The following is a 15,118-nucleotide window of genomic DNA, read 5'->3' on the forward strand; positions in this document are numbered from 1 at the left end:
TCACTGAGCAACCGCCTGTGGACATGAAAGAGACCTACGGATGGCTAAAGGCAGCGAATCTTCCTGCTGCAACTGAGGGACTGGTTGTTGCTGCTCAAGATCAAGCTCTTCGGACTTGGTACTATGAACGCAAGATTCTACATCGTGATGTCAGTACTACTTGCCGCATGTGCAGTGTAGGCCTGGAAACAGTCGACCACATTGTGGCAGGCTGTAGTGCTTTGGCACCGACGGACTACACTGATCGACACAATCAGGTGGCATCCATCATTCACTGGGAGTTTGTCGCCATTTTGGGGTTCCAGTGGAGAGCAGATGGTACCGGCATCATCCTGATAGGCTTGTGGAGACGGATGACATTACTATGATGTGGGATACCAGCATCCCCACTGCCAGGAAGATCAAAGCCAATCGTCCAGACATCTGTTTCAGAAATAGGAAGACAAACACTTGTCTTCTTATTGATATCAGCTGTCCTGCTGATGGCAACATTGGCAAGAAACATGCAGAGAAGTTGACAAAGTACAGCGACTTGCGAGTGGAGATAAGCCGCATGTGGCATTGTCGAACACTGGTGGTTCCGTTGGTCTTGGGAGCTTTGGGCACAGTGCACGCAGGTATTGCACGGTGGCTGGACATTATTCCAGGTCATCACAACCTGCAGCACTTACAGAAAACAGCGCTTCTGGAATCTACTTGGATCCTTCGTAAAGTCATGTCTTCTTTCTAGACAGCCGTGATGGTCTAAGTACTTCTGAAGCAGGGTTTGCTTCCGGTACTTGTAATAGACTTTACAAACCAGACTGATCTGCTTGAGCACGACACACATAATAATAATGTCACCGCCGTGGCTTAGTGGTTAGCGACAATGGCTACCACTCCATGGTTTGGGGGTTCAAACCCCAGTGACGACAGTAAATTATGAAACTTGCCTGTCTTTCTTTCTCATGTTTCTCTAGCTTTATCCATGAGACTATGACTCGTTTCAGTCGTTGGGGAGTTTCTGTGGTCTGGCGAACGGTCCGTTGACGATGACGTTCAGTGCTTTCCTGGTGGTCGTTGATATCCACTAGGCGTGCTGTATCGAGTACGCGGTCACCGTAATGCCTGCAATCTATATCGAATTGGCTAGTCATTGATCGCCGTATGGACTACACGAAAACATGTACCCCGCTGGGCTCACCTGCCGGGTTGGTAAGCGCCCAGATGGAGGTAAGGACCCCACTTGCCCATTATGGAGGGGCATAACGGCACATAATAATAATTTATTTTAAAACACCACATCTGGTGTAGTTCCCTCCTAGGGGCAACCTAAAACATAAAATAAGAATGAAAGAGAACGCTTGATCGAGACTACGGCGCAGCAGTGCAATAAAAGCAAAACGTCGTCGTCCATGTCTGTCGCGATTCATTGCACACACGTGGTTACTTTGCAGCGCCAGACCACTGTCGCAGTGTGTTCTCTTTTGCAATGGACGCTCGTCAGACGCAATACTGTGAATGGTCCAGCGCCAGCGACTTCGCTGACGCTCGTGTGAGCGTCCTTGTTGTAGTGTAGTGACATCTGACACTAACTATGTGCACATAGAGTAGTACGTAGTACGCGTGCGTAGCTTGTTATTGACTTACTTGAGTGTTGGCTAGTTAGGGCTGCAAATATAACACTGTGTCGAGTACTGAGCCTACTGTGTCGAACCCCGAACTTACAAGGTATAATATTGGCGACGAGGATATGGCGCAGTCAAGAGTCCTAGGAAAACTGACTGAGCTTCAAGCTGGAACAGACATCGTAGACGAATATGTCGACCGATTTAATTTGTATTGCACCGCAAATGACGTAGCTGACAACGACAAGCAGCGGGCAATATTCTTAACTACGGTTGTTGCAACGACATACAGGCTGTTATGCAACCTAACGAGACCGAGGAAGCCGCAGGACAAGACGCTTGATAAACTAACTGAACTCATGAAGAACCACTGCGAACCCAAGACCATCGTCATCGCAGAAAGATTCCGATTTTATAAGCGAGTCCAGAAGGAAGGCGAAAACGTTGCCTCCTACCTTGCGGAACTACGACGCTTGTCAAAGAAATGCGACTTCCGGGACAATCTCGATACAGACCTGAGAGATCAGTTTGTCTGCGGGCTTTACTTCGAAGCGGCGCAACAGAAAATGTGGCCGAGTCCGAGCTGGGACTCGATAAAGCAATTTCGATGGCTCAGGCTTACGAATCTGCAAGACGTGAGACGCAGTCATTACGTGGTGAGACACCACGGGGTCAAAAGGAGACGATGTTTAGTCTCAAAAGCAGCAGTAGCCAATCACAACGAACGACCGCAACAGAGAAGGAATGTCAGGAATGCGATGGGCGAGGTCACAATTCTGACAAGTGCAGATTCCGAACGTATACGTGCAGGTTTTGCAACGTTAAAGGCCACATCGCAAAGGCATGTCGCAAGAAAAAGCAAAACGAAAAGGAAACGCTCCCAAGGCATGCGAAAGGCGGACAAAGAACGCACCACATCGAAGAAGCGGTGGTGAGTACTATTCACACGTTGTCGGATACTAAGGGCGGTCCTAAAGTAACATTAGAAGTGGCGGGGCGTGACCTAGAGTTAGATGTGGATACTGGAGCATCTGTGACCGTGCTACCGCACCATGTTTACAGTAAGTACTTGAAGCATGTACAGTTACAGAAAAGTAAGATTGCAGTGCAATCATACAGTGGTCAACCGTTACGCGCAGTGGGCGAGGCAACCGTGCCAGTTCGATACGGTGATCAATACACAATGGGGCGAATGTTGGTCGCTCGTGCACCTTCAAAGCCCCCAGTATTGGGACGGAATTGGCTCCAGTCAATAAAATTAGACTGGCAGTCTCTGTTTATGTTGCAAGACAACCCACCTGACGCGATTTCTGAATTTGGTGAGTTATTCCAATCAGACATGGGAACATTACGCGGATATCAAGCGAACATCACGCTACAGAAGGGTGCAATTCCTCGATTTCACAGACCAAGACTCGTGCCATACGCTTTACAGAAGAAGGTCGAGGAGGAATTGGGCAGACTTCAGAATGAAGGAATATTGAAACCGGTAGATCAGAGTTATTGGGCAGCATCTATAGTCGTTGTAAGACGGGGAGAGGGATCTCTAAGGATCTGCGGTGACTACAAAGTGACAGTCAACCCGTATTTGGAGATGAATACATACCCGTTACCAAATCCACAGGACCTATTTGCCACGTTAGCTGGGGGTACATACCTCTCAAAGCTAGACATGAAACAGGATTACTTACAAATGAAAGTATCACCTCAGAGCCCAAAGTACTTGACTATAAATACGTCAAAAGGCCTCTTTGCATACTCGTATGCCATTCGGAATCAGTTCCGCGCCAGCTATATTACAACGTGCAATGGACGGAATCTTAACCGGAATTTCCGGAGTAGGCTGTTTTTGATCGTGGGGAAAACAGCAGCAGAGCACGATGACCGTCTACGTATGGTTCTGGGAAGATTGAGACACCTCGGTCTGCGACTCAAAACAGAGAAGTGCGAATTTCGCCAGACACAAGTACAGTACTTAGGGCACGTCATTGACAGCCAAGGACTGAGACTGTCCGAAAGCAAACTGACAGCAATACGCGAAGCACCGGAACCGTCGAATGTGACCCAGCTGAAGGCCTACCTTGGTCTTCTCAACTATTATAACAGATTTTTGCCCAATCTCTCGACGATTTTACAGCCACTGCATGACTTACTGAAGAAGAATCGGCAGTGGACATGGCAAGTGGAACAACGAAGGGCTTTCAAAGCACCAAAGAAGAAACTGTAGAATTCAGGTTTTCTTACTCACTACGACCTAGAGAAACGTGTAAAAGTGAAGTGTGGCGCATCACCTTACGGTGTCGGAGCTTCACACGTAATGGACGACGGAAGTGAGCAACCTGTCGCTTGCGCCTCTCGAACACTGTCACCAACTGAGCAGAATTATGCCCAGATTGATCGTGAAGGTTTAGCCCTCATATTTGACCTCCGCTATTTTCACAAGTACTTAGTTGGTAGATCATTTACGTTAGTAACTGATCACCGCCCGTTGGTCAAGATATTCGGACCCAAGGAAGGAGTACCATCGCTTGCTGCAGCCCGACTCCAGCGTTGAACGTTGATATTAAGTTCGTACAACTATCAGCTCCAATACGTGCCAGGAGTTACAAATGCAGAAGCGGACATGTTGCCCCGCTTGCCGATAGCTGTAAATGTGATTGACCACGATGAACAGTCGTACCGAATTGATTATTGTGAGATGTTACCCGTAACAGCGCAAGACGCTGCCAGGGAGACCAAGAAGGACCCTGTACTGAAACGAGTGTATGAACATGCACTTAGGGGATGGCCGAAACACGGTGAGACCGAATTACAGCCGTATCAGCATAGAGCCGACCAGTTGACTATCGTTGAAGACTGTCTATTGTGGGGTAGTCGAGTTATTATTCCACACATTGCGGAATAAGGTACTGAACGAGCTCCATGAAGACCACGTTAGAGCTAGCCGCATGAAGGCCATAGCAAGAGGGTTTGTCTGGTGGCCTTGTCTTGACAAGGATATCGAAGATACCGTTAGGGCATGTCAAACATGTCAAGACACCAGACATAGACCAGTGCAAACTCATTCCCACCCGGTGGATTTACCCTGATGCACCATGGAGCCGGCTACACGCGCACTTTGTGGAAGTCAGTGGAAAACAATATTTAGTGATCGTTGACGCGTTCTCAAAGTGGCCAGAAGTGAACGAGTTGGGGACTCATGGGACCTCAACAAAAACCATCAAAGCATTCCGGAGAACATTTGCCTGCCATGGGTTACCCGAGAGGTTAGTAACAGACAACGGCCCACAATTTACGTCACAGCAGTTTCAAGAATTTTTTTATGAAGGCGAACAGAATTAAGCACCAGCTTACACCATCCTATCACCCCTCTTCAAACGGACAGGTGGAACGCCTAGTGCAGGAAGTTAAGAAAAGCTTGAAGACCAAGCCGTCAATTCGAACAGTTAGTCACCAACTATCAATTTTTCTCTTGCAGTATCGAACTACGCCAAACTGCACCACAGGCAAAACACCCGCTGAGTTACTAATGAAGAAGGAGCTAGGGACGAGACTTTCGTTTCTGAGGCCAGAGTCAGGGAAGACTCTTCGAGAGGAACATCGAGACCATTACAATCTAGCGACAGAGCAAGTTCGTAATAAGAGCCCGGGAGATACCGTCAGTGTCTTAAAACCTAAACGTGACGAACGTGGGAAGTGGTTATGTGGGACGATCCTACAAAGGCTAGGGCCAGTCAACTATCTGGTTGATGTCTACGGACAGCCGCGATATGTTCATGTAGAACATTTACTAAACCGAGATCCTCGGAGTATACCCGACGAGTTCATCGAGAGTCGTCCAGAGCACGACGTGATAGTACCAACGCTGACACCGTCGGATGCCACAACGCGGGACCAATCAGTACCCGTAAGACCTACGGATGCGGGAATACCTGTTGAAGTTGATAGTCAGAGAGCACACACTCCAGTGACAACCACCCGTCCAACCGCTGTGGTACCAGTACCAGTGGAAGAGGAAACCATGACAACGTCACCAGAGACACTGGGATCCCAAGAGCGAAGATACCCACAACGTCAAAATCGACAGAAACCTGCGCGATACAGGTAGATTTAGCTAAGGTGGAAGGAGTGTAGTGTAGTGACATCTGACTCTAACTACACGCACATAGTGTAGTACGTAGTACGTAGTACGCGTGCGTAGCTTGCTATTGACTTACTTGAGTGTTGGCTAGTTCGGGCTGCAAATATAACACTGTGTCGAGTACTGAGCCTACTGTGTCGAACCCCGAACTTACAAGGTATAACACTTGTCAGCGTCCAGGACACTCGCAGGACGCTGTGCCAGCGTCGTACTGTGAACCGGGCTTAAAGCTCACGATTCTACGAGGCATGGCCAATTTTGCGGACACGCCCACTGTATTGGCTTCTAATTCACTGGTACGGTAGAATCATTAGCAGATCCAAGCTGGAACAAGGGTGGTGTATCTGTCTGTCCATCTCAGTCTTTGATGATGTAAAAGGCTCCCTCAAAGATGTTGGCCTGACTATACGAGACGAGAAATGCAAGCTGTATTACCCAGATGCGCCAGAGCACTTCGCTACAACAGTTCCTATTACAAGAGTAGGAGTCCATGTGTTGGGGACGCCTATAGGCGCACCTAGTTACATCCAATCAAGTTGTACAAGGGTAGCACAGGATGGCAGTTCACTTTGCTCTAAGCTAAAAGATCTTGATGATCCTCAGTGCAGTCTTCTGTTACTCAGACATTGCCACGTCCCAAAAATGAATCATCTTGCCAGGACTGTATCTCCCAGGGATGTATCAGAAGCTGCGGGTATCCATGACCTCCTTACCAGAAAGACTTTCACTGACATCATAGGATTGGATCGGTTGGACGACACCAAGTGGAAACAAGCATCCCTGAAAATTAAATTCGGTGGATTCGGGCTCACGTCAATTCGAGGTACAGCTCCTGCTGCATTTTTGGCAGCATGGGCACACTCACTTAAAGAACTCCCCAACAGATTTCCATCAATGTGTCGGGACTTAGAAAATCTCTATCAAAGCAGCCCTAAGAATGATTCCTCTACCATAAGGTCAACCTTGTATCAAGCAGTGTCTAATCTTCCTCCCAAGTCAAACTTGGACGATGAAGAAGAAGTTATATATCACACTCTAGAGGAGATGATCAAGAACCCCAGGAAACTACAGCATCGTTTATCAACGGACATTTCCTGCATGGAAGCAGCAACATTTACCAATAGAATAGTTGAGGAAAAGGACGCGGGAAGAATGAGATCCTTGCAAGGACGAGGGGCGGGAGGATGGCTTGAAACAGTCCCCACTTCAGACAAGCACGCACTAAAGCAGAATGAATTTCGTCTAGCGTCTTGTCTGAGGTTGGGTGTCTGTCTGCCATTCAGTCAGCTCCTTGTAAAATGTGAGTGTGGAGCAGAGCTGGACAGAGAAGGATATCACTTGATTACATGTAAGTATGGGGGAGGTCCTGTCTGGACGCACAACACCCTAGTTTCTGGATGGAGCGAGTGTCTCAGCGATTTGCTCATATGCCACCAGATTGAGCCAAGACACAGATACATCCACACTGAAGATAGACCAGACATCACATTTTACGACGTAGACTCAGGAACAACAAAAGAGATAGATGTTGCTATGGCTCATCCCTGGAGCAAAGATACCATCAAGGGAGCGTCCACGACATGTGGATATGCAGCAACAAAACGAGAGGCAAGGAAGGAAGTAAAGTATCGCAAAGAATCATTACCAGATGGTTCTAAGCCTTTTGTTACTCCTCTGGTGTTCGAACACTTTGGTCGTTGGGGACCCAAAGCAGAGGAATTTTTAAATGAACTTGCAAAGAAGTCCAAAGACATGCTGGGAAGGAAAAATGAAGCAGCGTTTAGAAGCTATTGGAGAAGAAGATTTTCTGTGATTATTCAGAAATGTAACAGTAGAGTTGTTTTAAGAAAGCTATCTAGGCTTTCATTGAATTGTTTGGATGGACAAGACAAGCTAGAGATGGACAAAGCCATTCATAGTTCTATTCATTAATTAAAACGAAGAACAGTAGGAAAGTAGAACTTTTAGTACTGCAGCAAGTGATGTAAGTAGTGACGTTTGATGACAATAAAACAAATCTGTCTGTGTGTCTGTCTGTCTGTCCGTCTGTCTGCCTGCCTGTAACAACAATCACGCCAAACAACCGAGCCAATGGCGACGAAACTATGAATGAAGACTACGTAGCACACCAAAATGTAAACGCACATTCATAGGCGAAGGAGCATGTCGGGTTAAATAATTAATACAATTCATGTGTGGTTGATTTGACCAAGTTTAGCAAATTAACACGAATTTTTTTCAGCCTCAACGGCACATCTAGAACCCGGATATAGTTACAACATTTTGCTTAGTTCGACATCCCCAGTAAAAGGCGAATCGCTCCGTGCATACTGTCCGAGGTCACAAACAGGCTTTTCAAATTTGGTGAAGATTCAGTGTGCCATTTTAGTGAAATTCGAGATGGTGAGTTTGATGGGGAAGAAATTGCGCCTCCACAAAAAGACTCTAGAAGACGTGACACCTTCACTGTCGTAGACTCGCCCCAGTGTCTTCCGCCGTAGTCATTCTCTGAATAGTCAATCCTCTTAGGGAATGGTTTCAGACCGCCCACTGTCGTCACTAAATGCTGCCATTAGTGCGCTCCGTGTACCAGCTGCCTTGGCCACATGCCTGGTAACCGCCCTTCCTGTGGCTGCCAAGGTGTGGCGCAAAAACACTTCAAAAATCGCCAGAAGAGCGTTCCTATCGCTTTCTGCTTCTAGATTTCCATTGATTGTGAGTTAATCAGTGCGGACTTTGAACGTGAGTTTTGTATTTTGTCAGACGATCTGGTCGTCTTACCCGTCGCTTGCGCTATGAATTTCGCTCCAAGAGCTTTGGAATCCGATGTCAATGGTCTAGACAAGAAACGCCTAAGACGCAGTTCATGTGTTGAAGTGTAATGCGTGCTTGTCTTTACACAACGCACGCGATCGTTGGCTGATTGGTTTACATCTTGCATAAATTTTTGTCTCCTGGAGCCGTTTATTGGAACAATAAAAATCTGATGAACTGCGCGCTGTTGTGCACGCTGATACAGATCTCACTAATGGCAAGCACTTAATGCATTTAGTGAAAACCAGGCTCTAGGATTGACTATCCAGGGAATGACGACGGCGAAGAGACACTGGGTCGAGCCTATCACTGCCGACCTCGATCAATTCGGCGTGCACTCACAATTCGTGGTGCAAACTTTGAGCAGGAACAGCATCCTTGCTGTTACGGTTGGGTTGGTGGACAACAAAAGGTGCCCCTTTAAATTGTCAATTCGTACAACCAAAATGTCAGGGGCGTTGGAAACAAAATTGAAGTGGTCCTGCCTAATGCGCGCAACTAGGCGGAAATAGCGCGCGTTAGCACACAAAAACTACATCCAACACCGAAGAATCAGACATGGTGACACGCGTGCGCACAGTAGAAATGGCCTCGATGCCCAATGTACAGTGCTTATTTATTGACTCAATACAGAATTGTACAATTTTGATTATATAGCCTAAGGCAAACGATCCTGTCTACTAACAAAGCGAATAAACTATCTACAAATATATTACTTATTTAATCGTGTATACCTAAACCGTAAGTAGTGCAAATCGTCGACTGGTGAGAGTCAATTTTTCAAAACAGGTTGGGCTCTAGAGTAAAAATCAACTCCCTCTTGCCGATTAGCTTTACATCATGCCTTAATGTAGTTTTGGCTGTTGCAATTTTTTTGCAATTTAATTTGTGCATGTTGTATACAGCTGTGACTGTGTAAACTGCCAAACTCTTATATACACACACACACACACACACACACACACACACACACACACACACACACACACACACACACACACACACACACTCACACACACACACATACACACACACAAAAACTCTTCGCCAAGAGTTTGAATTAGTGAAAAATAGCAGACTCGACCTTGACATGTTGAGTTGGGATTTCTATAAAACCTACTCAACTTTACCAGTCTACAAGTCTGTTCTATTTAAAGAACAGCTTTGCTTAGAACATAAAGGTAGGCTGTGGTGGTTAAATTGTTGACATGTTTTTGAAAATGCATTGAAACACCTATCAAGCATTCGCTGAGCATCCATAGAGAATTGTATTACGAGAATTCACACCATGGACTGGGCTGCTATGCTGGTGCCAGCGTTACAACACTGGAAGTTGACCATTGGTGTTATAGCTATCATATGCTGTTTTTATTCACTTGATCTACCAAATATGGAGACACATTAATATTCTGGTTAAGAATCTCTCTATTACTAGAAGATTGCTGTTCTCTTAGATCTGACTATCGATATGGTAGAGTCATCAATGCGTCTTAATTACCATTATACAGGCTTTCTTGTTCAAGCAAGCTATATTAGCAATAGCCATATAGGAAGGACTATGTTGACTGACATGACAGTTCAAGGGAAGAGGACAGATACTGAGTATTTTGTGAGGTCTTACTGTACACAGTATGGCATTTGTAACTGAATATTATTATACTAGGTAAGTTTAGACATGCCAACCAACTGAAAATAGCAATTACATGAAACGACCGATCGAGACTTAGGAGTTAATTCATATAGTAAGTAAAGGAAAACGACCAATTATTTTCGTCACTCTTGACACAATCATAATAGGACAAGTCTAGCAAAAACATTCAAAATTATTCAGCCCCGGACACACCATTCAAAACAAACTACAGCAGATAAAAGACAAGTCCGGGGTTGCGATGCATATGATTTTAGCGAGCATCACATCGATCTCCAAAAGCAGATTTGAAATCTGCTTCGGCTTGGTTGCTGGCAGCCCTAGATCGAAACCAATCCTGCACTTGCATGTCGTCACACCGACCAAGTGGCAGAGGCTTAGGCAGACCATTGGGTTTGCCAATTTGTTCATACCACAGGTCAATCATACGATATACAAATTCTTTCAGTGTGTTCCAAAGTTCTTCTGGATCAGTCTGGTCGAAATTGACAGATGGAGGAATGCCGTCAAGATTCAAGCTCGAAGCATCCTCTAGCCATGCATTCACTTCATAGATATATGTACTGACGATATCTTCCCACTGCTTGATAGGAGGATCATTCGCACTTACAACAGGATTGGGCAGATTATTTCCGAGGCTTTCACAATTCTTAGTTGTGTCCCTCCAGTCACCTTCATTATTCATCCAGCGGTCTCTCTGCACAGGCCAGTTCTTGGTACAGTCACTCACATCTAAAATGTAAAATAGCATTGTCACTCACTCTACTGTAAAAGAGTACATAATAATCTTACCAACACATGAATTAACTCCATCACCACTGAAATTTGCTGTACATTCGCATCGAAATGAACCCTCCAAGTTTATACAATTAGCACGTTTGTGACAGTTATTTGTACTGGGATCAACACACTCATTTATGTCGTAACAATCATTGTTGCCATCACCAGTGAAGCCAATTCTACAAAAGCAGTCTCGTATGATACCAGTAACAACTCGACAAATACCGCTGGGGTGACAATGACTGTCATCTGTACATCCCACACATGGTCCATTGATTGGATCTCCAGTAAATCCCGTTGGACAGATACATTGAAAAGAACCATCCAAATTCAAACATAGAGCAGTGCTATGGCAATTATTTAGACTTAGATTGGCGCATTCATCAATGTCTGTACAAGATATACCATCTCCAGTATATCCAGAATTGCAAGTGCATATAAACGATCCAAGTGTATTAGTACAGAATGCATTAGCATGACAATTGTCAGTGTTTTCGGTGCACTCGTCGATGTCAACACAGTTTCGACCATTTCCCCTGAATCCAAGTCTACAAGTACAAGTAAAAGATTCGATTGTCTCGGAGCAATCAGCATTGTCACTGCAGTCATCAGTATTCAAAAGACATTTATATTTAGGGACACAAGCGTGACCATTTCTAGTATATCCAGGCCTACAAGTACAAGTAAAGCTTCCAATGATGTTAGCACAAAGAGAAAAATCATGACAGTCATGAATATGTATGGTGCATTCATCAATGTCGTTGCACGTAGTTAGTCCATTTCCAGTGAATCCTAGATTGCATACACAGGCAGCCCCAATGCATCGAGCATTAGAATGGCAATCACCATCGTTGACGCAGGGTGGTGTTGTGAAGGTCCAGTCACCCTTGTTCAGTACACCATTCCTTGTAACTGGTCCACCACCTGGACAGTTATTGTCAACACCCACAAAAGCTCCCTGTTCTACAATTACGTAATGATCTTGATTCCCAACATAATTCCCACTCAATGTAAAGCTTGCTGTGTGGATGTTACCCACAGAAGTGATAGAAACAGCTGTAGAAGTTAAAGTATCGATCATCTCTACGACACTATCATCACTTGTCTTATGAATCGTTATATAACGAGGAGTGTTGGGTCTGCGAACCTAATAATAAGACAACACCATACATAAACTAGATCAAACAACTATATATTAAATAGAATTACTTGTTTTGAGAAAGATATACTCGCAGTTCCTAAACTTGGAGAAAACACTCCACCATTTGGTGATCGAGTTGCAAGTAGCACCTCTGGAGGATCAACTGCAAAATAGAAGTGTCAGTAAGAATTTAACTGTCACTTTGATATCAAATCTTACATCCTGGAAGCATGGTGATACAGTGTTGATCGCTTGCACCCCTAACGTTAACATACAAATTGTTAGGTAATCAAAATAGATGTATGTGTACCTCGAGTTGAAACACTCACTTTTGATCATCAACTGCAAGGAAACAGAGAAAGAATGGCTTTCCATACTGGTCTAATGCAGGTGTCCAAGTGAAAGTTGCCCGTTTCAATCCTCCACCAATATCATCAAATGTCGACTCAATCATGCCTTGTGGCTTGGCTGTAACAAGGAAGTCAACGCTAAGAAAGAACACATACAGATCAATCTATATCTTAGATAGAGATCATACATATACCACCATACTTGTTATTTAGATTTACGTGTCTAGTTGTAACATTGTAAGTAAACGTGTCACCCTCAGATATAGCAAAGCAGTGAGGTTGAAGGAGTGTACCAACAAACTCCGGCTTCTCGTTACAAGGCAGTTTAGCTTCGACAACTTTAATTAGAAACTGCAATGGAACTTCACTCAGATATGTCGCTGTGCCTCCCACATCAATGTGATCTTCAAGAACAACAGCAACTGCATAGAGTCCTTCATTGGGTGGCGTCCATACTATCTCACAAGTTGTCTGTATGGATATAGATATACACATTCTAATAAATTCAAGTATGTGCACTGATGTGCACATTGTTTAACAACATACATACCTCATCTAGTCGTGCATTGAATGGCGGTCTGTCAAGATCGTGACAAACACCACCACATTCATCAAAACCATCGTCATCGTTTCCATCATCAGGTAAAGTTTGTTTACCATTGGCCCAACGACATCTGACAGCGTCGGAGTCTTCGTCACGGTTAGGAATAACGATGCGATGCTCACATCCAGCTCTTGCAGGAAGAACAGGAATCATTGTGGTGCTTGGGCTAGTGTTGATACGTGTTGGGTCATCAGGGCGACCTTCTAGGTTAATTTCAGTGTACACTCGTTGTGAAAGGTCAGATAAAGCGGGAACATTTTCAAGAGTAGACAACCAACAGCACCGATCAGTTCCAGTAGGATCAATGCTATAACAAATGTCTTATAGTCTGTTATGATGGAACAACAAGATCTTAGGTTTACCCAAAGAAGAACTTTGGTCCCAAATTAATTGGAAAGGTATGTTCAATAGTTCTTGTTCCAAAAGACCAGTCATCTACCACACTGAATGCAGTACGCTCGTATTGCATGTCTGGTATGAGTTGGTTTCCACAATTGTTACTAAGACAACGCCACCCAGTGGCCGAACCATGCAGCACGCCATTTGGCCGTCCATTGCTACTAGATCGACGCCAGGCAATGTTGAAAGTGATACTTACCTTAAACATGTACAATATCTAAGAATCTAGTCTTTAATGCAAATTAATACAAATGAGACATCAGTTAATCATAAAAAAGAATTACTACAGACAGCTCTGTGTACGTAAATAACGTTACTGTCTAGTTTCAATCGATACCTGTTGTTTGCTTGTCTATGTTGTGCATTTGTGTGCAGGCAAGTCAGGATTTGCTAGATGGGAGGGGGGACAAAACACAGTTTGTGGGTGTCTCTTCTAAATAAGTGAGCTCTATACACAGAGAGCTCTAATCGGCTGAGTGTAGTGGTTTTTAATACTGTAATTATAATTATAATGTTAACAATGGCTACCACTCCATGGTTTGGAAGTTCAAACCCCAGTAATGACAGTAAATTACGAAACCTGGTCTGCACTTCTTTCTTATGTTTCTCTACCTTTGTCTATGAGACCATAACACGTTTAAGTTTTTGGAAAGTTTCTGTGGTCTAGCAAACGGTCCGTGACGATGATGTTCAGCGCTTTGCTAGTGGTCATTGATATCCACTATGCGTTTCCAAGTTCGCAGTCACCGTAATACCCTCAATCTTTATCGAATTGGCTACTCATTGATCGCCGTGTGGACTACGCAGAAACATGTACCCTGCTAAGCTCACCTGCCGGTTTGGTAGGCGACCAGATGGGGTAAAGACTCCACTTGCCCATCATGGAGTGGCATAACAAAACACAACATATTTTCTTTCACACATAACGTACCGCAGCAGAATAATTGCACATTACCAACTATATTTGTTATGAACAAGGAAACGTCAGAAAACAAACCCTATCAGTCTAGTTTCGATTTTTCTCTAGGTAAAGAAGTGGGGATCGATTGTAGCAGCATCCGTCTTGGCCGCTTGTCAGCAAACGCATTACAATAGCACTATTTTCAAGGTCCTGTGTCATCAGCCTCTAAGCTCAGATTGGAATTCTGTAGCATTCGGAATTTATTTTTGAAGTACACGGTACGTATACTAATAGATCAATTCATATAGAAGATAGTTTCAATCCCCAACGGGGGGACGTACCCCAGTCTCTCCGCACGGATCTACTTATGCAAGTATCTCGCATACCAAGTAATCCACATCTCAAGTAGCCCGCATATCACGTAACTCGCATCTCAAATTGTGTGTGAATGTTCAACCATTAGCATTTGCCATAGTACAATACCAGCACCCAAATTTTCTAACTGCTTCAAAACTCCTAACTCTTAAGTTTAATTAACGCAGTACTGCAGCCCAGGTGAAATTCTATAGGATCAACGTAGAACGTTGTCATGCAAGCTCACAAGAGTTTGCATCAATTCTAAAGTCTTACAGGAAATACACCAACAAGTGGTGTGTACACAATATTCAGCATATTGCTTTTGCTTGCAGGTAGTTGATATGTACTATTGTCGTTTGTCGCGCGCGAGTGCGTG

The 15,118-nt window shown here is 44.5% G+C and overlaps 3 protein-coding genes across 3 annotated transcripts; 2 read left to right on the forward strand and 1 right to left on the reverse strand.

Annotated features, from left to right (window-relative positions):
• The first annotated feature begins 3,924 nt into the window (after positions 1 to 3,924).
• LOC134195417 (uncharacterized) lies at positions 3,925 to 4,512 on the forward strand. Its single transcript, XM_062664441.1, has 2 exons — positions 3,925 to 4,125; positions 4,192 to 4,512. The coding sequence occupies exons 1-2, from the start codon at positions 3,925 to 3,927 to the stop codon at positions 4,510 to 4,512; spliced, it is 522 nt and encodes a 173-aa protein (XP_062520425.1).
• Positions 4,513 to 6,149: 1,637 nt separating this feature from the next.
• LOC134195724 (uncharacterized) lies at positions 6,150 to 7,931 on the forward strand. Its single transcript, XM_062664802.1, has one exon. It carries the CDS (start codon positions 6,391 to 6,393, stop codon positions 7,678 to 7,680), a length of 1,290 nt encoding a protein of 429 aa, XP_062520786.1. The 5' UTR covers positions 6,150 to 6,390; the 3' UTR covers positions 7,681 to 7,931.
• A 2,210-nt stretch (positions 7,932 to 10,141) lies between these two features.
• LOC134195414 (uncharacterized) lies at positions 10,142 to 14,148 on the reverse strand. The gene is made up of 8 exons (XM_062664437.1): positions 13,448 to 14,148; positions 13,032 to 13,392; positions 12,684 to 12,952; positions 12,461 to 12,619; positions 12,351 to 12,391; positions 12,200 to 12,294; positions 11,003 to 12,137; positions 10,142 to 10,942 (listed from the first exon to the last, which is right to left on the reverse strand). Exons 1-8 carry the CDS (start codon positions 13,690 to 13,692, stop codon positions 10,464 to 10,466), a joined length of 2,784 nt encoding a protein of 927 aa, XP_062520421.1. The 5' UTR covers positions 13,693 to 14,148; the 3' UTR covers positions 10,142 to 10,463.
• Between the last annotated feature and the right edge of the window lie 970 nt (positions 14,149 to 15,118).

This window comes from Corticium candelabrum, chromosome 20, assembly GCF_963422355.1.
Source record: "Corticium candelabrum chromosome 20, ooCorCand1.1, whole genome shotgun sequence".
In the NCBI taxonomy this organism is placed as follows: Eukaryota; Metazoa; Porifera; class Homoscleromorpha; order Homosclerophorida; family Plakinidae; genus Corticium; species Corticium candelabrum.

What these genes read in the sequence shown, in the direction of transcription:
- LOC134195417 (XM_062664441.1), top strand. Translation starts at nt 3,925, where the DNA reads ATGGACGACGGAAGTGAGCAACCTGTCGCTTGCGCCTCTCGAACACTG. An exon ending in TATTCGGACCCAAGGAAGGA is followed by an intron (nt 4,126 to 4,191) that starts GTACCATCGCTT and finishes TACAACTATCAG; the next exon opens with CTCCAATACGTGCCAGGAGT.
- LOC134195724 (XM_062664802.1), top strand. Translation starts at nt 6,391, where the DNA reads ATGAATCATCTTGCCAGGACTGTATCTCCCAGGGATGTATCAGAAGCT.
- LOC134195414 (XM_062664437.1), bottom strand. Translation starts at nt 13,692, where the DNA reads ATGTTTAAGGTAAGTATCACTTTCAACATTGCCTGGCGTCGATCTAGT. An exon ending in TATCACCATGCTTCCAGGAT is followed by an intron (nt 12,295 to 12,350) that starts GTAAGATTTGAT and finishes TCTATTTTGCAG; the next exon opens with TTGATCCTCCAGAGGTGCTA. An exon ending in TGGAGTTAATTCATGTGTTG is followed by an intron (nt 10,943 to 11,002) that starts GTAAGATTATTA and finishes TTTACATTTTAG; the next exon opens with ATGTGAGTGACTGTACCAAG.